The 26,752-nt window shown below is 38.2% G+C and overlaps 1 protein-coding gene across 18 annotated transcripts in view; it reads left to right on the forward strand.

Annotated features, from left to right (window-relative positions):
• The window catches only part of LOC125451742 (focal adhesion kinase 1), a 481,699-nt gene that overhangs the window by 378,264 nt on the left and 76,683 nt on the right, over positions 1-26,752 (forward strand). For all 18 annotated transcript variants that reach the window (XM_059646207.1, XM_059646206.1, XM_059646200.1 and 15 more), the window contains 4 exons: positions 2,272-2,387; positions 4,286-4,386; positions 7,140-7,229; positions 9,811-10,015. In XM_059646207.1, coding sequence (XP_059502190.1) covers positions 2,272-2,387; positions 4,286-4,386; positions 7,140-7,229; positions 9,811-10,015 — 512 coding nt within the window. The remainder of the gene's footprint in view (positions 1-2,271; positions 2,388-4,285; positions 4,387-7,139; positions 7,230-9,810; positions 10,016-26,752) is intronic.

The raw sequence follows: 26,752 nt of genomic DNA on the forward strand, positions 1-26,752 counted from the left end.
ATTTGTTCAGGGATGTGTGAATATTATGAAAGAATCTGCCTAGTGTTTTGTTAACATGTATATTAATTTAGAATGACATGGGATATTTCAGGATTGGCAACACATTTTTGCAAAATAGATATGTCTAAAATACATAATAACAGTCCTGAAAATTGAGATTCCTGAAGCATTAATAGGAGATATTCAGTGGATGATGTATAGTTGTTATCAAACAACATTTAATAAGCTGCTCTAAAGATGGTTTTTGACATTTTAGAAGTTGTATTAAAGAGTTACAATATTTACTTATCCTGTAGGATAACCTTGTCCTAAAAATCTTCTGTGTACAAAAATCTTAAATTTATGCCCATTATTTAGCAAATAGTGTCTGGCAATTCAATATCAAATGTGTATGTGGAGTGTGTTAGCCTACTTTTGTGAGCTAGTTTGCTTCTCATTTTAATTGGTCCTGTAATAAGAACGAAGGTGATCAGAGCAATTGCAACAATTTGCAATTGAGACATCACCCTGTCGGACATTAGAAAGAGTACTTGCCCTTTTGGCCCTTGTCAGATTGCAGCTGCTGGCTGAACACACCTACCTTGAATTTCACTATGGTTTCAGAATTGGAAAACCCACAACTTACAACATCCTCCCATTATGACAGCTTCAAGAAAAATGCCATGAACTGACGATACCAATATATATTGCCTTCAATATTCTCACCTAGTCTTTGATCATTGGAGCAGAGGCACAATTCTTGAAGATGTTGAGAGTGAGCAGGTTTGCAACCAATTTAATGTGATCTGCTCTTGATGGCACGTGAGGTCAGTTATGACGTGACTACATCAAAACTTGTGATCTGCACCAGGGTCAAAAAGGTTTATGTTCTTGCACTAACACTCTTCGCCATATTCAATCCTGTTGCTGCCATATACCTCCAGGTTATCTACGGAGGGTATCTACTTTCATACCAGAATTAACAGAAATCTGTTCAACATTGCTCATTAGAGATGCAAGACAAAGATGTGCCAAATCCTCACAAAAGAGTTATTGTCCATGGCTGGACCTCCACTAGCACCCCTGAGAAACGACCTTCAGCAAATAAAACACCATCAAGATTGCAGAGCAAATATTAGAGGACAGGACTTGGTCATACTGCCGTCTGTCCGCATTGATGATGTGATTCTGGAGGTTGTTGATAGCTTCACCCATCTAAGTTCCACAATTACTAGCAATCTGTTGCTTGATGCTGAAATTGACATATGCAAGGCATAAGCTGCAGCTGTTATGATGAAGCTGTTTGAGAGTGTAGAATTACACTGATCTGACTGAGCACACCACATCATGAGCTTACTGAGTCTTTATCTTCACTGTGTGGATCTAAAGTGGATGACCACTGCATTCACAAAAATCTGCAAGTGAGACATGAAGATGGTAGTCATTGGAATTGAAACTGGAACAAAATCTCACTGTCACCAGTGACTGCTGGAGGTTGACTCGAAGGGCAATGAAAGTGGCAAGCAGAATCTAAAAGCTTGGCTGACTGAGAAGTGGACCCTGAGGAAGAGATGCCAGTGAAATGTGCACCTTTACGACACATTGACTTCCTGTGTAGTCAATGCAGCAGAGACTGCCACGCCAGAACTGGCTGCCTGAGCTGTACCAGGTGGTGCTTTAACAGAGTTGATCATGACTGTCAGGGTTGGAAAGTGCATACCATTGGAAAGATGGGACATTTATGTAAACCAATGAATGGAAATTATTTTCACCGTTTGCTTTATTAATTCTGGGAGGGGGAAAATTGAACACCTGTTAGTGTACCTCTCAACCTCCTTTGTTCCTATGAAAAGACCATAGTTTTTCTCAACTCTCTTAAATAATGTCTCTCAGCCCTGGCTGTGATGTTTCCCTGCACCCTCATATGTTTCCTGAATTCGGATGTTCCGAATTGGGCTCAATGTTTTAATTGCAATGTAACCAGTGATATGTATAATTTAAAATTCATTACTTTTCATCAGACATAGGTTCAGTAATTTAGTTTGATCAGTTGCTTCCAAGTTATAAAGGAAATTAAACACCTGAAATCAAAAGCAATGATGAGAAGAGACTCTTACTTGTTTTTAAGATTAATTTGAATGTAAGCTCATAAAAAACAATACATGTTTTGCCATACGTTTTTCAATGTGGTACATTTACAATATTTTGCTTCGTCAATGTCAAAAGAATGATACCTTTTGGAATTGCTTTCATAGAAGAATGACTATTATAATTGAATGTTTTTGCACTCAGTTACGGTCGTTTTTACAAGTAAGAAAATACAACTTGGATTTGGCCTCCTTAATTCTGTATGCTTACCAGCTCAGCACAGCATTATCTTACCTGGAGAGTAAGAGATTTGTACATCGGTGAGTAAATGTGCAATTTAGTCTAGTTGATTGGAGGAAAGGATGTTATAGGAATGTTGATTTGGATGTGGGCATCTCTGGCATTATTAACCATTTACTAATTAATGAAAGTAGGCGTTAAGGGTGTTTGAAATGGAAACAAAGTACCATTAGATACTGACGTCATTCGAGATAAGTACTATTCTGTTGCATAGCTACACGTATGTTAAGTGCTTCCTTGCGAGCTGTGTTGAGCAACATTCAATGTTGCACAAAAACAGAAGTTGCTGGAAAAGCTCAGCAGATCTGACAGCATCAAGGAAGAAAAAAATCAGAGTTAATGTTTCGGATCCAGTGACCCTTTCTCAGAACCGTTCTGAGGAATGGTCACCGGATCCAAAATGTTAACTCTGATTTTATTTTCTTCACAGATGCTTCCAGACCTCAGCTTTGCCAGCAACTTCTGTTTTTGTTCCAGATTTAACAGCATCCTTAGTTCCTTGGGTTGTTATCAAACTTTGCACACATAAGTTAGTACTCAGCAGCGGAGATTTGGGTGAAGCTATCAGCTCGTGCCGCAGCCAGCATATATTTCTTAATAAAACAAAAATACTATGGGAAGATCAAAACGAAAAGAAGCTTTAAAGAAACATAATTTAGTCTATTCTTGTATATTCCTACATACAAAGAATAACAGATTACCGTTTGGAAACAGTGCTAAGTAAGTGCCACCTTCTGGATTAGAGATGAATTACAGTAAAAAAATCCATGTTTGCTTCTTGGTGACGTGCTGCCTCAAATAAGCTTGCAACATAAAAACGTATTGTGAGCAAGTTTACAGGAAGTTAAAGCATTGAAGCACCTTTATTAGCCATGGAAATGGTGATTAAACTCTTGAAATTACCGTTGGAAGAAACTACCCTTCAAACAGAGATCACTCAATCTCAATTTATTCTAATTTTGCTGTAAAGTCATTTATTCACTGTTGAGGCATCCCAATTGCCTTGACTTGAAGATCTGAACAACATTTCTGATCTTTTGCTGTGGATTAGGATTAGCTCGGATAAGATTTAACTGTGCTATTTATTTTTAAACTGCATTATTGATGCACAGAATATAGCTTGTTATTTTTAAGGATTAGAAAAGAGACTGTTTACCAAACTATAGTATTGTTCTGGTTTTGTTTCCAACGTTATTTGCAAAAAGTTTTAAAGACCACTGTTTCTAAAAAAACACATTTCTAAGAATTCTCCTGATTATGAAAATTGAAGTAATCAAAATCACTGCGGCATATCTAATAAAGACTGCATAGTGATAGTATGCCACTCCGATGAATTTATTGTTACACTTATAGGAATAAGATGAATCGTAATCAGTTCTTTGTTTGGATGGATCACACTACTTTTCTGGTGTATAACCTATTGTAAATTAAAATCATTAATGGATTATTTTGTAATATTCAGTGATAAGTAACAACAAGACATTTAGTGGAGCTGATAGACACCTACAGCTGTCATGCATGAAAGAAGATAAACTTGATGTCATGAAAGTCGAAGGTGGAATCTGCCCACAGACAGTGGGATCAGTGGCTTCTGAGCCGAAGGATAGCACTTAGCAAAATTCAGAAGTGTGTTTCTGAGATTTGGGCTTATGTCAAATTTAGTGGCATTGCAGCAAATTATATTAACTAAATTCTGGATGATTTTTTTGATGTGCGTAAAACACTTTCAAATTTACTTGCGCAAAGAAACTTGTGTGCGAAAAACAATTCGGGCGAAAAATATCTTTATCCAGTAAAAATCACAATGTGAATGGCCCTTTAATATGAAAGAATAGAAAAGGATATATGTGACGGAGTCAGCACTTAATCTTCAAAGGATTAGTATAAATATTTTAATCTGTACTTTTTATTCTTATAGGGATATTGCTGCCAGAAATGTCTTAGTATCATCATTAGACTGTGTAAAGTTAGGAGACTTTGGTTTATCGAGATACATGGAAGACAGCACTTACTACAAAGGTAAGGATTGGAGTTAATACAAAGCTATAAAACTTGGACAGGCAATCTCTGCAAATAATATTTTGATAGTCTGCACTGACAAGGAATTAATATGTGATGTGTTTGGTATCAATTGAATTCTTGACATAATAAACTGTAAAACTGTTGGATTTTATTGCTGGTGAAACAGAATTTGCTCCCATTTATTTGAAATGTTTGAACAATAATCTTACAAAGAATACATTTCCTATCTCTGCAGTGAGTACAACCTGTAAATAGTTAACACTACAGAAATTCATAGCTTTTGCATGTGATCCCACTGAGTAATTATTGTCCACTGGAAACGTCAAAAGTCAACATAACATTTGAGTAAGTTGTACTTGTAATATTGTGATGTTCTGCAATCTTATACATTGGTTCAGAAGTCACTGTCAGTAATTGACTGCACCTACCGGTTAGTGTGGTAAGTTTATGCCAACTATACCTATTTGGGAGTGTTTTTCACATTATGATGAGGATTTCAGATGTGCAAAAACCTGTGGGCATGTTAGTTCATCATAATGACCATGACCTGTCAGTTAAAGCCTCATTCAGGTCTGTTTATCAACCTGTATTTAAGTGAGTTCAAATTCAGTTAATTGGTCTGTCTTTGGTACTTAAGATTTGTGATCGGCAGTCAAGTAAAATCTTTGATTCTGTTTCTTCCAACTGTAGCACCATTGAATTGTTTGAATGCATTTTCAGTTGTCTTGAATCCTTGGTTTTTTTTTAAATGGTCATTTATAAAATTCATTTGAGGAATGTTTTCATTAAAGGCTACTCTAACAGTTATTGCACATTCCTGTTTGTCCTTCAGAAGGTGAGCTGTCCTCTTGAGTGACTTGTTGGGCTGTTAAGAGAGGGTGTTTAACAGTCAAATGCACTGCTGAGAGTCAGAATTCCAGTCTTGGCTATGCTAGATCAAATAGAATGACTAATCTTCTTTAAGGAAGGAAATCTGTAAACTATCACAACAATCCATTAGAATCATCATCACTTTTAGTAGCTGAGGCATTTACATCCATCTTACCCAGAAGTGCCAAGGGGATAATGCCTCTCAGCCTCCTGCCACAGTCGCCCTTATCACCGATGCCAGCCTTCGACCAATTAATTCAATCCATGTGATATCAAGGAACAGCTGGAGATACTGGATACCGTGAAGATTGAGGCCCTGGCAAGATTCCAGCACTAGTGCTGAAGACTTACACTTCAGAACTAACTGCGCCCCTAGCCAAGCTGTTCCAGTGCAACTACAATAGAGGTGAGAATTCTGTACCGTGTAGCTCAGTTCCTGTCGTCCCAATACCTGTGCACCATCTACAAAGCAAGTCAGGAGTGTGATGGAATAGTCCCTACTTACGGATGAGTGCAGCCCCAAGAATACTTGACACCATCCATGACAAAGCAACCCACTTGATTGGCACCCCATTGAAGGGAACATGCATAGTATCAGAAATAGGAGGAACTGATATGGGGGTGGCAAATAAACCTTGCAGGTTTCCTGTTACAACTAGTATGTGTTTAGAAGTATGAGACATGAGCGTATATCATAGTTAGAATATGATTGGATAAAATCGACTGAAGTTGAATACGATTGTATAATATAGACATGTGCATTACCACAAATGTCTGGTAGACAACCGGGGTTGCTCAGAGATAAAGTGTGTAAAGCTTTAATTGATAGGTATTACATATAGAAATAGTCATTAGAAATGGTTTATCTCTAAGAATTGTATTTAACCTTTGTTCTTGTAATGAAGCTTAGAGTTGTGCGCCTTTTTTTTGTGTACTTTGCCCATGCATGCATGAATAAGTTTGTAACGAACCTGAGTCTCGTTTGGTCGAAGAGGAAATATAGAGAGAACTCACTCCTAACACCATCTGCCACATTGAATAAACACTCCCTTCGCCTCTGATACACAACAGCAGTTGTGTGCTCTACCTACAAGACGCACTGCAATAACTAGTCAAGGCTTCTTAGACAGATTCCAAACCTGTAGATTCTGCCGCCTACAATGACAAGAGCAACAGCTGAGCAGAAAGGCCACAACCTGCAAGTTTCCCTCTAAGTCACATAAGCATCATGACTTGGAACCCAGTGGGTTTTCCTTGTATGTCACAGGTGACGAAGTCCTGGCAGTCCTTTTCAAAGGAGTGTGTCTCTACACCTGAGGACTGCAGTGATTCAAGAAGCCAGTTCATCACCAATTTCTTAAGCAGTTAGTAAATGCTGGTCTAGCCAATGATAGCCACACCCATGAACATTTTTTTTAAAAATTCTACATTCATATCATTGAATCTAAATTTCCTAATTGCTTTTGTGGATTTTGAATTCATACCTCTGAATCATTAGTCCAGACTTCCAGATTCCATTTAATCAAACTATTATGTTACTTGTACATCTATTCCAGTCAATTATCAATTACACTCATTCGTGCTTCTCAATTACACTGATTCAGTGTAGATTTTATGTTTTGAATTATGCAACTGAGTTTGAGCAGTAACATGGAGCCAATTTTACCTTGGCAAAACTGATGTTATGATCAGCTCATTATAAATGCATTTTCACAAATGCCATCTGAGCAGAACTTCATTCCTTTTACTTTTGCTCATGGATTGCACTACTTTGTTTTCTGAGGGCCAGATCTAAATTTGTATAATTAAAGAGCGAGACTAGGTATGGAAACTACAGCATAGATGGTACAATTTATGAGCTTTCATCCTTATCTTGACAGCCTCGAAAGGGAAGCTGCCCATTAAATGGATGGCTCCTGAATCGATCAACTTCCGCCGGTTTACCTCAGCTAGTGATGTGTGGATGTTTGGTAAGTTTGTTTTAACTCCATTCACAGAAATCTTGTTGAAGGAAATGCATTTGCCTCCTTTAAACTCTCTACTCTTTTGCACCCTCTATTCTAAGATGGAGTGCCAGCAAATTGCAGGCTACTTTTATCGTTAAGATTGAGTTGATTTAGACACCTGCCTCTATGGTTTTGCATTTTGATAATAAACTGAATTTAATTCCTTGCCCTGCAAACGAAACCTTCCTGAATCCTCATTCTAGCCGTACCCCTGAACTTGTTTTCACGGTTCATCCCTTTCTGAACTTATCATCCATTAGATTGAATACCTACTCACCTTGATTGCATCCACATTAAATTACTGACCATCCAAACACACGTTCTGGCTCCCATTTAATTTTATTCTCAGGCACTGACCCGTTCCCTTTCAAAATGATCATCATCATCAATCTCTTTCTCCTCTGTTAAGATTCACCTGGAAAACCCTCTGTCCCCACAAACTATTACTCTATCGCAAACGCTGGAAGCTGTTCAACCATTTGTATAGTTTATGGCTGATCAGCACTTCAGCTCCATTTTGTCCATATATCCCAATACTCTTGTACATTCAAAGTCTATCCATATTAGCTTAAGAGTTTCAATTGACCAGCATCTTTTACTGATAGAGTTGCAGATTTTTACAATCTTGTGAGTTTCAGAAAAATTCCTTTTGATTTCGTCCCTAAATGGCCAAACCGTAATTTTAGCATTAAGCCCATGTTGCAGAGCCCCCCCACCAGACAAAATATTTTGTTCCCACCCTACTAAGTCCCTCTGTTTTTTAAAAAAAAAGTTTTCTTTTTACTCTCTCCCAAACTTATGGAAGGTTCTGACCTGTGTCCTGTCTCAAATGTCTGTCTGTTCTTGCGATCTAAAGTTTGAATTCCTGCATCAGTTTTCCATCACTGCCATGCTCCATGGCTGTGACCTGTTTTATAGTTTTTGACATGACTGGCCACTTTCTTTTAACACCTCTTGTTCACATTGGTAGGATCTCACTCATATTTGTTTCCACTCCCATCAGTTTGATTGCTCAGGATCATTTCCAGACATGGCCCCTCTTTCCTAACATGCACCATAAACTGTAGAAACTCCTTAGGATATGTTTCAAACCACATCCTTCCTTAAACTTTGCTTTTGAAAATCCATGCCTGAGACATGAGTTAGTTTCCATTTGTACATTAAAATTAATAACACTTAGTTGTACCTCTTGACTCAATTTCTTTGCTATTTTTTGAATGTCAGCGTAGTAGGCAGCTAGCTGCTCAGCATTAGTTGAGCTACAATTTCTTTTGGGTAACATAAAGGCGATAGAAGCCTTGCCATGATTCATACCATCCACTTTCCACTCAGGTAGCCATAGATGCATTGCCTTTCTCTACCATTGTCTAGGGCAGTTCATCCATTTCAACGCCAAGTTGGGATTCTGACTTGATAGACGCTTCATAATGAAGAACACTTGAGTATTTAAGAGGCATTTAGATGGACACATGAACGAGTGGGGGGTTAGAGGGATACAAACAATGCGCAAGCTGATAGGATTAATTTAGAATGGCATCATCAACACAGATCTGTGATGTACTGTTCTTATATTATATCCCCATAACATTGCGTGTCTCTTTCTCTCCTTCCACTCTTTGCTTAAATCTTCATTATTCCCTCCAGGCCAGGTGATTCCATCCCGTAGAGGATCAGTTCATTCAAAACAGTCATACTGTTATAGTTGCTGCTCATCTGTCACCCAATGAATGCTGAATTCCATTTGCCCCGGTCTTTGCAGTGGTCTCCGCAGAACTGTAGAACTCAGACTTTGAGAGCATTCCAGCTCACTCTCCTGAATAATTAACCAGCAATAGTTAAAGGAATTAAAACTGCTGTCACTATAAAACTGAGCCCGCTCCAGTTCCCCATTGAGCTTCAGACTCCCAGATGCTGCACCGGCCTGACCCCAGTACCCTAATCTGATCCAATACATACCCCCATCCAACTCCAACAAAACCTCATAACTGTACCTGCCACGGCCCAACACTCTATTAATTACCCCACTGTCCCCCGTCAACCCAACATCTCAACCCAATCTGAAATCCAACCTATCCTGTCCTTTCATCCACCAGCCACCTGTCACCCTGCTCACTTAGATTCTCCCTGAAGCTTCTCACAGAGCATTGGAATCTTTAAACTTTTATGTGCAGCAGTTACTGCTTTAAAAAATGGGTGCAACTTAGCATCCATTCTGACTCTGTGCTACTCTTACATTTAATATACTGTATATTTGTCAAGAGGTCCAAATGAGAAATTTGGTCCTGAAACTTAAGAGCTCCATGGCACAGTATGTTAAAGGAGCAAAATAACAATCTGACTATGATTGGCCTTCTTTAGAAGATTCAGGTCACTGTTATCTGTGGCTAAATCATTAGCTTCAATTCAGTCTTCTCCATTTTAGGTAGATATGACTTATGTGGTTTGTCTAATTCTGTATTCAGATTGCTATTAAGAAAGTTCAGTTTTATGTTGTTTTGTATTTAATTAAAATAATTCATGTCTTTCTATGTTTCTTTCTATTTAGGTGTTTGTATGTGGGAAATTCTAATGTATGGAGTGAAACCATTTCAAGGAGTAAAAAATAATGATGTAATTGGTAGAATTGAAAATGGTGAGCGGTTGCCAATGCCTCCAAATTGCCCTCCAACACTCTACAGCCTCATGACCAAATGCTGGGCATATGATCCTAGCAGAAGACCACGGTTCAATGAACTGAAACAACAGCTCAGGTAGGAAGAAGTTCTTATTTACTTTTGATTAAAATTTTAACAAAGCAAATTACAGTTATGATTTGACTTTGTTTTCTAAATGAAACCCATAATGTTGACTAAAAGTTCATGAGGGAGTGCTGCCCAATCAGAGGTTGCTTCTCTCGGTTGCTGTTTTAAGCCAATGTCCCATTCACCACCTCAGATGTAAAATCTCCCATTAATATTTCTTAAAGAACAGCAGAGAGGTTCTCCTGCAGCCCTGTGTGGCAATTATTCCCTCGCCTAGCATCAATAAACACAGATTATTTAATTGTTGTCATTCATTTTTTGTGAAAACCTGCTGTGTGTAAATCAGCTTTTGCATCTACTTTTGTCACGACAGTGACTTTAAAATGCTTTATAGGCTGTTTAAGTGCTTTGGGATGCACGGATTGCGAAAGGTATATTGTAAATGTGCATTTTTATGGTAAAATTCATGTAGATTGCTGCACGTCTATCATATGAAGTGAAACACTAAAATTCAGACACTGATGAAGTGGTGGGTATCAAAGGTCAGTGGACCAGATTTTATTACTGATAACAAAGTGTGGAGCTGGATGAACGCAGCAGGCCAAGCAGCATCTCCGGAGCGCAAAAGCTGACGTTTCGGGCCTAGACCCTTATCAGAGGTCTAGGCCCGAAATGTCAGCTTTTGTGCTCCTGAGATGCTGCTTGGTCTGCTGTGTTCATCCAGCTCCACACTTTGTTATCTTGGATTCTCCAGCATCTGTAGTTCCCATTATCACAGATTTTATTACTGTTGCTTTAATTCTTTTAGTGACTTTTGTGTTTCGTGCCCTTGTCTAATGAGTGTTGGTGTAAAAATTGTACATTGTTGAAGAGGGGCGGGCACAAAATAGAGACTACAGCATGATTTAAATGTGAAAAACAGAAATTGTTGAAAAAACTCAGCAGGTCTGGCAACATCTGTGGAGATAAATTAGAGATAACATTTCAAGACTTAAGGCTCCCTGGCCTTGAAATTTTAGTTTTGTTTTTCTCTCCATGATGCTGCCAGATCTGCTGAGTCTCTCAAGTAATTTCTGATTTTGTTTCAGATTTCCAGGATCTGCAGACCTTTTAAGGACTAAGTGTAGTCCTATATTGAATATAAGGAGCAAAACACATTTCTGTTCAATAAAAATGAAAAGAACTGCGGATGCTGTAAATGAGGAGCAAAAATAAAGTTGCTGGAAAAGCTCAGCAGATCTGGCAGAATCTGTGGAGGAGAAAACAGAGTTAACGTTTCGGGTCCAGTGACCCTTCCTCAGACATTTCTGTTCAAACCAGCTCTCTATATTTTGAATTCCATTTATCAGAATGTCATTCTCAGTCATGAAATCTTGGGTCAACTTATGAGCTACGTGCTAAATAAGCAAATGAAAACACAGGAAAAATTTAATGAAAAATTTCTTTATTGTGTTGTGCCTTATGCCATCTGTTTGTAGAACCTGATGAGTTGAAATTTGGAATTTTTAATATTTGACAACCATACAAATGTAAGAGGTGAAGGTTTAAAAATAAAAATACTGTGTATTGGCATTATAAAACAATAAATAGATAGCAATCAGTATTTTATTTGAAGCATTTTCAGGAACTATTAGTATTCTGTTGCATCTGGATAATTAAGACCAACAAGTGAATGGTATTTTGCTTTTAGAATGACAATGAGCATTGATTTACCAATTTTATTATTTAAACATTGGCGCTGTATGGAGAGCTTGTCACCATTCCAGAAAGATGTTTAAATTCTGTCCTTGTACTGCTATCATGTTGCAAAATGATTAATTGGTAAACCCAAATCCCTAAATGAAGATTAATTTCAATAGATTATCTTAACAGGTTCTACTCATTGTCAAGTGATTTACAAACCCATTTGGGATTTATCGTTGCCTTTCCCCTTCATTTGTTCACAGAGCAACGTTTTAGTGTACTAACGCAGTTACTGTATGTGGATCAATGTTATTGATAGAATATATTTCCCCTTCAAAAGCATCATGTGAGCTGAAAGTACAATTTATTTTCATGCAACCCCTTTCAAGCAAGCAAACAACTGTTAATGGTACATGGCTTGTGAATGGAGTTGTATTTCATTATTGATAAATGGGGGTTTATTTTGAAGCCAGAATCATGAATGGAAATTTATTGGCATAAGTACAAAGAAAAATTATCAAGACCATTTGTTGAACCTTCCAATTTCTGTCCACTTCTTCAATGGAAGAACAAAGGGCAAGCTCTCAAAGGCTGGTAAAGTGGTCTGCCAAGTAATTGGGGCTGCAAAGTTCAAAATTGTTCCCACTGATGATTCAAAGAAAGTTTAGAGAAGGACAATGATCTCTGATGTAATTTCTCTTTGCCAGAAAGAAATAACTACTGAATTGAGTCAAATAATCCAAATTTAATTTTAAAATATTAATACAAAGGCATTATCAGTAGAAACAAGCTAATTACTTGGTCTGTGATCACAAAACAGGTTGATGCAAAGACTAACCAGTGTTAAGTGAAACTTGATCAAAATCTGTAGAGTGATGCATATGTGGAACAGGAATTTAGCAAAAACGCATAATGCTATGTCAGTTAATCATTTTGAGAAGATGGATAAGTATCTGAAATGGATGACTTCACATTCCTTTACCTTTAACCCTGTTGAAGTTGCTAGAAAAGCTCAGCAGGTCTGGCAGCATTTGTGAAGAAAAAAATCCTTCCTCAGAAGGGCCACCGGACCCAAAATGTTAACTCTGATTTTTTTCTTCACAGATGCTGAGCTTTTCCAGCAGCTTTGTTTTTGTAACTATTTTGCTTACTTTGGTTGTTTGACATTGACCACCACAGAAGAGCGCTGCTTCATGTAAACTGAATTTCAAACGGTGAGCAATTGCATTCTTTTAACAATTATTATTTATAATTCTGGCTCAGTTTAGCTCTTATAAATTCTGTATCTAGCCTATAACATACTGCTGTTTAGGTTTGAATAACTTTTCTAAATACTAGTCAGAATATGTCAAAGCAACTTGATTAACGACTCACTGGAAAATATAGTCTGTCAAACTTTATTGAAGTAAATCTGAACTGGCAATGTTCCGTAAAGGAAACTGAAATGAATCAAAACTCAGTTAAGAAATTAATTTCAGTGGCTTAGGTTTGCTTGTACTTTGATAATTAATAAACTACTGCTAAAGGTTTCTGAAGAAGGGTCCGGACCCTAAATATCAGCTTTCCTGCTCCTCTGAAGGTGCTTGGCCTGCTGTGTTCACCCAGCTCTACACCTTGTTATCTCTCTACAACACAAAGTGTCGTTTCAGCCCATCATGTACTGACAACAAAAATGATCTAGCCATCCTGCTGCCATTTCCACTCCTACCACTGATACCTTTTCCATATCCTTGAAAGCTATAGCACTTCAGCTGCAGATCAAGGTACCTTTTTATGGCTGTTGAGGCTTTCTGCATCAACCATGAACCCAAACAACAAATTCCAGTCACCCTCTACCGTCTGCATGAGAAACATTTTCCTCATATGTCCTCACCAATCCTCCTGATCACTTTATAAATCTTCCATGTCACTAGCTACTCCCACAGCAGATCTTTTATCCATAACGATCCTGTCAAATATCTAAGTAAGCAAGTTAAGGTGTTAGGGTTCAAAAAGTGGGTATTCTCCAGCTGACTGGAATATACCATGTGCTGCTTTGCATAATCCTGTTGCTAGTTAGAAGGATGCTTTTGAGGCTTAAGCTACCAAGACATCTACCATCTGCTGCACATTGCTAAGGCTGTGCAGTGACAATCATTAACCCCTGTGAGTAATATACGGTTGTTATAAATGTCATGCAGATAACAATTCATAATTTTCACCATGTGCAACCTTTGTGAAGGAAAGGTCCAATAAACAAACAAGTATGCTTCAGTGCTGTCACAGCAGACTTGCCCCATCACCACCAACTCTGGTCATTGATGGAGGGCAGATATTTTACAGAGATAGCAGGAACTGCCGATGCTGGAGAATCTGAGATAACACGATGTGAAGCCGGAATGACGCAGTGGGCCAGGTAGCATCAGAGGAGCAGGAAAGCTTGACGTTTTGGGTTGGGACCCTTTTTCTGAAACATCAAGCTTTCCTGCTCCTCTGCTGTTTGGCCCACTGTGTTCACCCAGCTTCACACCGTGTTATCTCAGATATTTTACAGACTTTGCTTTCACCTGTCCCTGAGGTAGAGGTGCAGTTGTTGGACTGGGGTGGACAAAGTCAGAAGTCTCTCAACACCAGATTACAACCTAACACAATTTGAAATCACAAGCTTTGAGCACTGCTCCTTCTGGTGAATTTCCATCTGTCCTTGAGGGATTAATTGACCGAGCTAAAGTGGAGATGGGCCATGCATCTCTCCCATATGCCAATCTGATCTCATCTTGTGGTGTGAACTTATTTTTTGTTATTTTCATCCTCCTGAGGATCTTTATAAAAATGAATGGCAGATGTTTCAATATCTGAAACAGAGCTATGTTTAAACTGTTTTCTGAGTTTTGAGCTCTCTGTCTCTATATTCCTGTATGGTAGAGGCAAAACGCTGCACCTCCTTCAGTTTCACTCTGGTCTGATTATTTGGTTTTCCGGGACCTTTCGTTAGGTACATGAATTGCCACTGCTGCATGTGTTTCTGATTTACTCCCTTGCCTGAAAACACACAGCTTCCCGACACTGGTCAAGTGAGTGAATCCTGTGCAGTAATATCAGTATCTACTGCAAGTTGAATAAAAGCAAAGTACTGTGGATGCTGAAAACCTGAAACAAACTTCAGAACGCTGGAGAAATTCAGCAGGTCTGCTAGATGCTGCCAGAGTTGAATTGAGTTCCTCCGGCATTCGCCATCTGTTTCAACAAAGCTGACTGCACTGTTCTCCCTTGCAGCCTTAGCCTTTCTCTGCTAAATATTCTGGCACTTTGCTTCAAAAGCCACATAATTTCCTTATAGATTCTCAAATGTGATGATTGTGAAATATTCACTCCTTTGTAAATAAGATATTCAGCCAAATCATGACCAAAGGTATGTTTGGGACCCCTTGACGTTTGGAGTACATGAGATTGTACGAGGGCTGAGAAAGCTAAAGAGTATGAGGATTTTTTTTCCATATCAAAGGAACAGTAAAGTATTTTATTAGTAGGTCAATTGGAGGAAAATTGTTGGAAGTGAGGTAGAATCTTTGAGAGGTCTGAATGTGTCTCAGAAATAGGACTCGGGTATTTACAAAGAACTTGTCAATAATTTTGAATTGATATGAAATGACTGAGTAAGCTGAATGCATGATGAGCATGAGTTATATATTACATAAATTGTTCAGCTAACAAAAGAAAAATCCCTAGTGTGTCACCCCACTGGAACAAATTTTGGAAGCATTAGAAACTGTATCTCAGGACCTTACTTAAGTGTGCCAGATGATTAGAAAGTAATACAACATCTTTTGAAAGGGAAAATGAACCAATGAAAATACAGAGTAGTAGTGTTACTGGTGTATTATCAGAGCATCTGTTCAACTGTATTACAGCAATGAGCCAGGAGTTTTCTATCATGCTGTGTCTGAACAAATTCTCTAAGGAGGAGAGATGAGCAGTGGCAAAAAGAGAAAAAGAATGCCTTGAGCTGTTGCTTTGACTATAAAAGGAAAACATAAACACTCATGGTAACAGAAATGTGCAAGCTTTGAAATGATTCAGACTGTTCTCATAAAAACTTGTAACAAACCTTGAATACCTGGATGAGAATGTGATGCAAGCAGTTGGTGTCTTTGATAGAGAGTGCTGCTTGCCATTTTTATCTGTCAATATTTTATCAAAATAAACATCTTTATCCAAAGAAAAGCAAAATACTGCAGATGCTGGCGATCTGTAATAAAAGCTGAAAGTAATGGATAAACTCAACAGGTCCAGCAGTATCTGTGGAGAGAGTTAATGTTTCGAGTCCAATATGACTTCCAAGCTTTGAGTTCTACAAAAAATCATATACTTGGGCTGTAATCTGTTTTCTTTTGGTCAGCTTCTGTGCATTAACTATTTTCTTTAGGTCATCTCCAAGACCCATAAAACAAGCTGCTAACTCAACTCCTCATTTATTTAACATAGATTCCTGGACTCATCTCTTTCACAGACTTGTAGGATACCGTTCTCTCTGACACACCACAGCCTTCACTTTCTCACTAACATCTAGGCATCTCAGGACTTGTTCCCCTACTGACTGCTTGGAAACTCCTAATAAACAGTCTGTTTACTGTTGAGGGCCTCTTGCATGTACCTGCTTCTGCCTGCTCCCTAGTGGTTGTACAACTCAAATCAACAAACACCCCTAGTAATTATGTCCCCAGATGGTCTGTTGTTCATTTAGCTGAAAAGGCTTGTAAATGCTGTTTTGAGCTTACTGTTCAAGATTACTTTCTGACGTTTTATTAAAAAAAATCAGGTCAGAACTAAAAAAACTCAACACAATTTTCCCTCCATTTTGTTTCTCAAATATGATATATATAACTTTCATAACAACGTAAAACAGTAGATTTAGAACTTAGTATTCCAATCACAGTGAAGGACAGTAGTGACTGGATTTCTGGTACTTCGGGTGAGGCAGAATTTGATCTGTTTACTTTGGTAGATTTTAGCATTAAGTTCTGCCAAGATATGCCTGCAGAAGTATTATTTTCTCTGGAATTGTGGAATCAGAGTCTGCAGAGTACGTAAATGATGATGTGTCAAAACGGAAATTCCCCGATTTAGTAAGGTAGATTTTGCACTGCGTAATTTATTGATTTATTGAGTCAAAGGAGAGCAATTTGTTTGATCTTATGTACTAGAAGGGAATGTGTGAAGTTTGATGACATCTGATCTCCAGAAGTAGAAATTGCAGTTTTCTCCACTGCAGTTAAAAAACTCCAGACACAATTTGTTTTCATGATTTAGTACGATGTTTCAGCTTAAAATGCATGCTGTTGTGCTCTGTTGCAATAAAAAGAAAAAAATCTTGACACAGGGAACTTTTATAAAGAAAAATACAATATATGGAGGATCAAACATGCTGTTTTGTTATGCATTAACTAAAGTCCTTAAAGAAAATAGACTCAGAACAACTTACTTTAGATTGATTAATCTAAAATCATTTGGGAAGCTTGTGCTTGCTGCTAATTCCAACTGTTTTTATAATGTGAGTTTTTTTTTTATGAAGCAAGTTGAAACAGGATTTTTGTGTCATAAGACAGAACTGAAATGTTAAGAAACATGCTTTGATGCAGTACATCTAGCAACCGAAAGAAAATTGAGACTTAGAGATCTGAATGATCACCTTAGGATATGTAAAGGACTGCTCCCAATCTGTGCAACACGTAATCACCTTTGAGAGGTGCAGCCATAATTATCTTATCATAATTGTCTGGCTGGAAAACCTATGCTCGTTGCACATTATATTTTTTTCACCAAGACAACAGAAAGCTGATGAGTGGTTTATGGCAATGATGAGATGGTCATTCACACACAATGCCTTCACAATGGCTCCATTCACACCCGCTACCTTCTGGAAGAAAGGGAGGGATCATCAGAGAAAAAAACACCTTGGTATTATGCTGATATATATCCTCAAAATATACTTCAGCACAGCATTGGTGGAAGATGAATCATATATGTCTGTGCCAACTTGTTCAGTATTGAAGGACTGCTGAAAGTGGAATCAAAGTAAATGGCTATGGTGGTGCATTGTCTCAAGTCTCTCTCAAAATATTTACACTTGTGAAAATAAGGATAATGTCGTAGATTTATTACCAAAAATATTGTCTGGAATATGGTTTGAATTGAATGAGCATGCATGGTCATTTTAGAGGCTGAAGGGGCTAAAGGCATCACAAGATAGTGGGAGAAAGACAGAGTAGTTATTGGGCTAGATGGTTAGCCTAGATTATATTGAATGGTGGGTTAGGCTCGAAGGGCCAGTTAGCCAACTAATGCCTGTATAATCTATGAATCTTGATCTTACCCGACACCCAGAATGTTACACACCAACACTCTGAACTGCTGTTCTATCTTAAAGTAATTCTTGAAAACCACTTTGTTTCTCAGCAAGAATTGCATTAAATTTACAGTAGGTTTTGTTAATACAAAATAGGTTATTCCTCAGTAGCCCAAGCTGAGTGTTATCCAAATATATGATGAACAGGGTTGGCATGAAGTTCGTGTGGAATGTAAACACTGGCATGGACCAATTGGATTGAATGGCTTGTTTCCGTGATGTAGCCTGTACGTAAATAGTGCAGTTTTGCAACTGTTTTCCACAGTGAAAGGAAAAACAATAAAATGATTTGGACTAACTGTTATTTAGGCATTGCTTGGAGTTTAGATTAAAGTCAGCACTTGGATGTGCTTGGGGCTGTTAACTTACATACCTTAACAAATAATTTTCCACTGTACTGAGTCATTCTGCCAGCTGCCAGCACATCCTGTTTCATCAGAATGGGTTTGGTGAGTAGTAACGCATGTGGCTATCACTGAACTGCTTACCAGACTCTCTCTTTTTGCCATCACTTATGCAACAGTGCCGAAAAGCTTTAACTTTCTTGGAATCATTTCCTTTCCTTATGACAACATAAAGGTTCCTAAAACAACTTCATTAAAATCTGTTTTGGGTGATTTACTTTACATTTCTTTTCTAAACCTGTGGAGTTTTGTTTAAAATGCTGATAATGCAGTGGAAGCGTAAAGTGAAGCAACTTTTCGATAAGCATGAAGTACAGTTCACCAACTCTAAGTAAGTATTTTATAGACGTAACTAGATCAGAATATGTAGCATTCTTCAGTCATCTTTGTGACCTAAAATATGTTTTAAAATGTTTTCTTAAAAACAAAATTGCTGCATTGATTTGAGAAACTTGCAAGCTGAGTAGAAATGTATCAGCTGCCATAGGGTGTGCTTAAAGCTTTTAGTTTTTTTTAGTATTTATGAAAGATACTTGTCTCCTTTTTGTTGAGGAAATGCCACAGATTTGCCTTTAATGTCATCACAACTGTTGTGATTATCAAGTTTAAGGAGTAAAGGTGACCTATCAAGGGAGGAAATCAGAACATAAAAATTGAATTATCCAACTTAATTTTTTAACTAAGTGAAACTTTACATCTTCAAAGCTGTGCTGATTTTACAGTAAATAGCAGAGTCATCTTAACACCCTTACTGATTATTTCTCAAACTTTAATGGAAAAGAGCAGGCAAATGTCTAACCAGATGTAAACAGAGTTTTAAACATTTTGTTAAGGCAGCTGACTGTTATAGCTGAATTAACAAATTTTATGGCTTAATTTTGAAATGGCTACCTTATTTAAATAAACTGTGACTTGAGAAATCATCATTTGTATCATTCAAGAATGCATTTCAGTGTGTTAATACTTTGTTGATTTTGACTATGTTTCAGACATCTGGCAGTATAGTGTCCATTTCTGCCATACTTTAAGCCAGGATCTGGTACCGAAACTCATATTGTGTGATGTAATATATAGGTAGATAGTTGTGTTTGGTTGCTTGCAAGCACCATTTGACATCCCAGTTAGGAGAGAAAGGATTACATACAGGTTGGACATTTATTATTGCTGAATATGGAACTTAAACCTCAATGTCTTCCTTATCCCTTTAGCTTTGGTGGTCTTTATTCTGTGTCAAGGTTTGTGATTAAGTTATTACAAACATACAAATCAGAAGCAGGAGTAGACAGTTTGGCTCCTCATGGTTGACCTGGTTGTGGATTCATTCACACTCCTGCCTACCCGTAATATCCTTTGACTCCATTATTAGTCAAGAATCTACCTCTGCCCTGAAATTATTTCACCTCTACCACTCTCCGGAAAACACTGTTCCATCTTTGAAAGATCCAAAAATTCCTCCTTGTCTCTATCTTAAATTGCCAGCCCTTTCAGTAAGTAGTGTGCCTTAATTCTTCTCTCATCCTGTCAACATCCACCCTGTCACGTTGCCTCAGTTTTTTTTCTTACCAACTTAAGAGAAATTTTTGAAATGCTTTTAATGAAATTATTTTCTGAATGTGGAGACATTACAATTTTTTTTTGAAGATTTCCTCTACTTTTCATAACAAACAAACAAGAGTAGAGCATGTAACCTGTTGAGCCTGCTCCACTATTCAGTCTGGCTATGGCTGATTTTTCCACCTTAATTCCACTTTCACACATGTTCCCAATACCCTTTGATTACCTGTGGGATTTTAAAAAGTCTATCTGAGCTTTGAATATATTAAAGAAAATGGAAATTTCCAAAAATTTACAACCCTGTCATCTCCATCCTTATTGATAGACCATTTATCCTGAAGTTATGCTTTAAACTCCCCAGCAGGAGAAACCGCCTCTATGTCTGCCTTCTTGTGCCCCTTCAGAATTTTGTATCTTTCAGTTGGATTGCATGTCAAGTTAACTGAAGATATTATGGACCCAATTTATTCAGCTCCTCATAAGGTAATTGTCTCATCCTCAGAATCCATCTAGCAAACCTTAGTGAACTGTAGACCTCAAATTACAAGTACATCTTTCTTCAAATATGAAGGCCATGACTGCGTACAGTATTCCAGGTTTGGTCTCATTAAAGCCTTGCACAATGTAACAAATTTTCTTGTTTCTGCACTCCATTCCCCTTGCAATCAAAGCCAACATGCCATTTCCTTTCCCAACTGCTTCCTGTACCTGGCTGCTATTTTCTTGATGAATCTACCTAAATCTCTCTGAACATTAACATGTTCTGCAACGTTTCTGGCAATGGAGGTGTGCACTAAATTGCCCATATCCTGCGAATGATCTTTTTTTAAAAAAGTTAAATATTATCTTTTTTCTATTCATTTCCAACTAAATAACTTCTCACTTCCCCCATTATGCTGCAACTACCATCTTGTTGCCCATTTAGGCTGTTTATATCTCTTGCCAGTCTTTTTGTTGTCCTTTGACAGCTTATATTCCCAGTTAGCTTTGTATTGTTAACACACTTGGATAAGTTGCTGTTTCTTCAATTAAGTGATTAATATAGTTTGTAACAAGTTGAGACCACAGCACTGATCCTTGTGGCAATCTAGATATAGCCTGCCAACTTGAAATTGTCCCATTTAACTTGTACTCCCTGCTTCTTGCTCTTTGCAGTCGTATATCCATGCTGATATATCACCCCATACTCCATGAGCACTCCTCTTGTGTACTAATGTTTTGTGAGGCATAATGAATGCTCTTTAGAAATCTGAATAAACTAGATTTACAAGCTCCCCTTTACCTATCCTACAAGTTAGATTGTCAAAAAAAATTCTCTTCAGTAAAACCATGTTTTTTCTCTAGTTATACAATCTAGACTTCTCCTAACAGCCCTCAAATTGAGAATGACTGACTGACTTTCCTCCATTCTGTTGTTGAGATGACTAAATGGCCCAATACTGGGTCCACAAGCCCTGCTGTTGGTGGGGCGGGTACGTTTGCTGATGTGGGCGCTTTCAATGCTTAGAGCTTTGCGCGTTTCTTCAGCTGTTTGTTCTTGGCCTCCATTTGGCCTTTTGGAGATGTTCAAAATGGTTAGCACCCTCACAGATCTTCTCCAGTCTGACCCAGAATTTTGGGCCAGAAATTGCCATGAGTCCCATTGATGTCTTCATTATGTCTCAAAGTTCTTTACAGGCAATGAAATACTTCTGAGGTGTACTATTATACTGAGGAAAATGTGGCAGCTGCTTTGCACAGAGCAAATTTCCACAAGAGACAATATGTTAATGGTCAAGTAATCTGTATCGGGGACATGGACTGAGTGATGAGCATTGGCGAGGACATTAGGGATAACTCTTTTATGTTTTGTAATAACACCGTACAGTCTTTTATGTCATGTTGTGGGGCTTTGGTTCAATCTGTCATCAGAAAGACAGCACCTGTATCTGTGCAGTACTATACAGAAATATCAGTACTATACAGAAATATCAGTCTGGATTTTCAAGGATCACCTCGATCAAATTCCTCTGGTGGTTGGATATCATAAAGGGGCAATGTTGGAGTAGGTGGTTTTATATTTGCAAAGCCTTCAAACGGTGTCATATGCAAATAGCATGTGCTTATTTTGTATAATGAACTTTCACTTTAGTTAGAACTAAATCTGCAACACAGCATAGTTGTGTTTCAATGAAATATCACCTCATTAAATTGAAAGAAATCTATCAAGCCAGATCTAGCCTGGAATCGGACTTATCCAGTAATAACATCAGCTGGGATCATAACAACACCAGGACAAGCCTATTTTGAATCTGCTATGACATGGAGGTGCCGGTGTTGGTGCGGAGTGGACGAAGTCAGAAGTCACATTACACCAAGTTATGGTCCAACAGGTATTTATTTGAAATCGCAAGCTTTTGGAGCACTGCACCTTTGTCAGGTGAACATTTCACTTGACGAAGGAGCAGTGCTTCGAAAGTTTTGATTTCAAATAAGCCTGTTGGACTATAACCTGGTGTTACATGACTTCTGACTTTGAATCTACTATATTAACTGTGCAACTTCAAACAATACACTTGCCACTTAACGTTAGACTGAAGTCCAGCAAGTTGGCATTTTGGTATATTTCAAACATGTAACAATTCTAAGACAATTTGCATTCTTATTTTTGCATTTAACTTGGTTGGAATTTAATTAAATAGATTGAACTATAGATATAAAATACTGGTACATTTGTCTACTGATGTAAGATTAAAGAGAAACAGTATTGAGAATTGAAGGAAACCTCAGTTATTGTTTCTTTGTACTGCTTTTATCGTGTGGTTTCTATGTGGGCAAAATTAAATGGTACGTATTAAAATAGTTCCTATTTTAAGTGTACTTGTATCTCTCAAGTAAATCTAATTTTTAAAATTCTGTTTTAAATGTTAGAAATTAGCTGTCAGTTAACAGCCAAAATGTAATTAAGCATAGTTCTGTACAGAGGAACAATTCTCTTTATTAATTGTATTTCATATTACATGAAATCATCTTATCTTTGTCTTTTTAAATGATTTTTAAATCAATTTATTTTGAATACGTTTTCCCATGTTTAACCACATAATTAAATATTTAGACAAATACTTTGATTTACTCTCCCCATCTCATTTCTAAATTTCATATTCCTAAAATCAGTTGAGGTCCAAGATTTAAACCTTGCTTTTAATTTACTATAGTTTGCAATAAATTAATTTGTGAAGTTATTTTCTAACTGTGGTAACTCAAACACTTCCATGTTTTATGTGTTGCCTTGGAAAATTATTACTCAGAGAATTAAACAAAATCTACTCCCTTTTGTCATCACTCAACTTGGTCAGAATAACTAGTCTCTACTTATCTTGCATTGCTTTGTCTTTGCTAACTTTACCCTTCCTTTCTTTCTTTAGCCTTATTCTGTACATTGACTCCTCTCACCAACTCGAATTGAACACTGGGATTATTTACATTAGAAAGACAGCGGTTGAGGGGGGACCTGACAGGTCTACAAAATCATGAGAGGTGTTGACAGGGTGGATAGCAAGGAGCTTTTTGCCAGAGTGGGGGACTCGATTACTAGGAGGATCACAATTTCAAGGTGAGAGGGGAAAAGCTTAAGGAAGATATGCCTGGAAAGTTCTTTGCATAGCGGGTGGTAGGTGCCTGGAACACATTGCCAGCGGAGGTGGTAGAAGTGGGTTCATTAGCGTCATTTAGGATGTATCTAGACAGATACATGAATGGGCAGGGAGCAGAGGGATATAGATCCTTGGAAAATAGGCGACATGTTCAGATAGAGCATCTGGATTGGCGCAGGAAAGGGCCTGTTCCTGTGCTGTAATTTTTTTTTTGTCCTCTGTACTACACGAAGTCCTCCACCACCAAAGTCGGAAATCATCGATAAGACTATATTCATTTTTTTAATGTCCTTTAATGACATGGCAGGACAATAGAAAGCTTAGAGGAACAGAGGGATCTTAGGATGTTTGTCCATTGAAGGCATCAGATTAATAGGGTAATTCAGAAGGCACTTGTCCTTGTCAGTCAAGGACTAGTTTATAAGAGCAGTGAGGCTATGTTAGAACTTTGAATAGGTGCAACTTAAGTCCTGTGTACAGTACTTATCACTGCACTATACGAAGGATGAGCTTAAACTGAAGGGGTTGCAGAGGAGATTGACCAGGATGTTACCTTGAGTGAAGGATCTTTGATACGAAGAGAGATTGAGTAAGCTTGGGTTGGTTTCTTTGGAGCAGAGATGGTTGAGGAGGAACCTGACTAAGGTGTCCAAGATTATCAGGGGAATGGACAGGGTGAATGGGAAGCAGCAGTTCCTCTGCTGAAGGGTCAATGATAAGTGGTCATAATTTCAAGGTGAAGGGCAGGACGATTAGAGGGGATTTGGGGAAAGTTTGTTTTTCATCTAGTGGGTACTGGGAATCTGGAATGCACTGCCTGGAAGGATGTTAGAGGCAAGAAATCTCAGTACTTGAATGCGCACTTAAGTGTCAAAACATTGAACGCTGTGGGACAGTGCTGTAAAACAGCATTAGCATTGGTGTAGAATTCATGGGCAGAAGGGCCTCCTCTGTACTATATGAATCTATGACCATTGACATTTGCCAGTGTTTAAAACATTAGAACAATCCCACCATATATTGTCTTGCTTTTTCAATCACATTCACCGTAAGTTAATTGAATAGTAACAAAAACAATCTTACGAGTACTTAACCTAACTTTAGTTCTTACTTTCTGGTACTTCAGTACCCTAGTAAACCTGGCATCTCTAAACTTAAACATTATATCAATATTTGGGATAAGTGACTGAGCTGAAGATGTTAAACATTGACTTCAGGGTCATGTCAGATTGTCCAAGTTGTTTAAACATGTTGATATTCATGGCTGGCAGCACTTGTTCAAACCTGTGCATGGCACATGGACAAGCTGCACCACTTTAACATGATCGTCTTGCGGAGATTACTCAGCGTTATATAACAAGACAGGGCTGCTAATACCAATGTTCTGTCCCTGACCATCATGCCTAGTGACCACACTGAAGAAAGCTTAGATAAAAAGCACAGAGTATGTTGCTTAAAAAAAGCACTTCCACAGCAAACTAGTTTGGAGAAGTAGAGGGGAGAGAGGTGACCTTCACATGTTAGCCAGCAGATGTGTGCTTTACGGACAGCCTTAAAGACTAACTGAGGAGTTTCGACACTGCGCTGAAACATGGGAGCACCTCACACACAAGATGATCTATTTGGTGTAGCCTCAGCAAATTCAAATTTTGCTTTATTATCATATTTTCACCACACATTCAACATAAGACTGTAAGGAACAGGAGTGGGCCATTCAGCCCCTAAGACCTGCTTCTCTATTTGATCCAACATTCTTCATGTCTGCTTTCCTGCCCCTTCCCCATGGGCCTGAACATTGTACAAATACCTCTTTTCCCATCAATATACTAACAGTGAGTCTTATTGATTTTCAGGTGAGAAATGTGTGTGGAAATGTTGTTTCACTTGCAACTCAAGCTAAGACTTAAAGGTTGAAATGCTGCCATGGTGAATTGTCATTTCCTGTTGGCATTCCTGCACTCTTTTGTTAAGTGAGTTCAGATGCTCCATAAGATGTGAAGCCACTCATTCTCTTGCAGTTTAGAAGTATCCTTCCTATTTCTGATTAATTAAAGGTTGGGCTGTTATCACACAGTTGAAAAACTATCTCAACTTGATCATTTTACCTGCAGGATTTAGAGGGCTTGGTGTCATGTACAATGATAACAGCCTCTCTCTGTCAGCAAACAAAAGAACTGTTCATTTCCTTCAGGAAGAAAAGAAGACGACACACCCCCATCTACAGCAATTGAGCTACAGTGATTGGAACCAGTGGACCTCATTGACTAGGTCCTTGACTGGGGTTGTTAACCTGGTCCATAGCTGACCAATATTAATATTAACAGGAGATTTAGAATCTCCTCAGTTCACAGGACTGGCTTCAAGCTACCTCGCCATAGCCAGTGTACTGTGCACACGTAAATAAAGGTGATTTGCTGATGGGACACTGGCCTCTGCGTAGTTATCTCAGGAGCTGAAGTGGGGAGGGTTGAAAGCATTGAATTTCTAGGAGTGACAATAACGAACAACCTGTCCTGGACTTCCAACATCTATGCGACCGGCAAGAAGGCACAACAACTTCCTCTTCCTGAGGTGGCTTAGGAAATTCAGCATGCCCTCACCAACTTTTACAGATGCAACCCCTCCCACCTGCCAACCCTGGTAATAGTCCCCTACAACTTCTCCCATCAGGCAGAACAAACAGAAGCTTGAACACACACCAACGGGTTCAAGAATAGCTTCCTCCCTGCCATTATGAGACTGATGAATGGACTCTCTAACTTCAAATAATGTTCATCTTGCTTTGCACACCTCCTGTGCCTTTGTAACCTGTATGCCTTGCTCTGTCTAGGCACCCTATGATCAGTATGTCCTTGTTGGATGTGATCTGCTTGTGCTGCACGCAAAACAAACCTTTTCACTGTACTTGAGTACATGTGACTACCGTAAATCAAATCAAACCAAACTGTAGCATGTTTTGGAAGTACAGGAATTTCAATATCTTACAACACTTGCCTTCACTGTAAGTAATTGAGATGTCAGTGTTTGGATAAGATGTTAAACCCAGGCTCTGTCTTTACTGTCACAAGTTGTGGAAAATCTCATGGCA

Source organism: Stegostoma tigrinum, chromosome 5, assembly GCF_030684315.1.
Source record: "Stegostoma tigrinum isolate sSteTig4 chromosome 5, sSteTig4.hap1, whole genome shotgun sequence".
Taxonomy (NCBI): domain Eukaryota; kingdom Metazoa; phylum Chordata; class Chondrichthyes; order Orectolobiformes; family Stegostomatidae; genus Stegostoma; species Stegostoma tigrinum.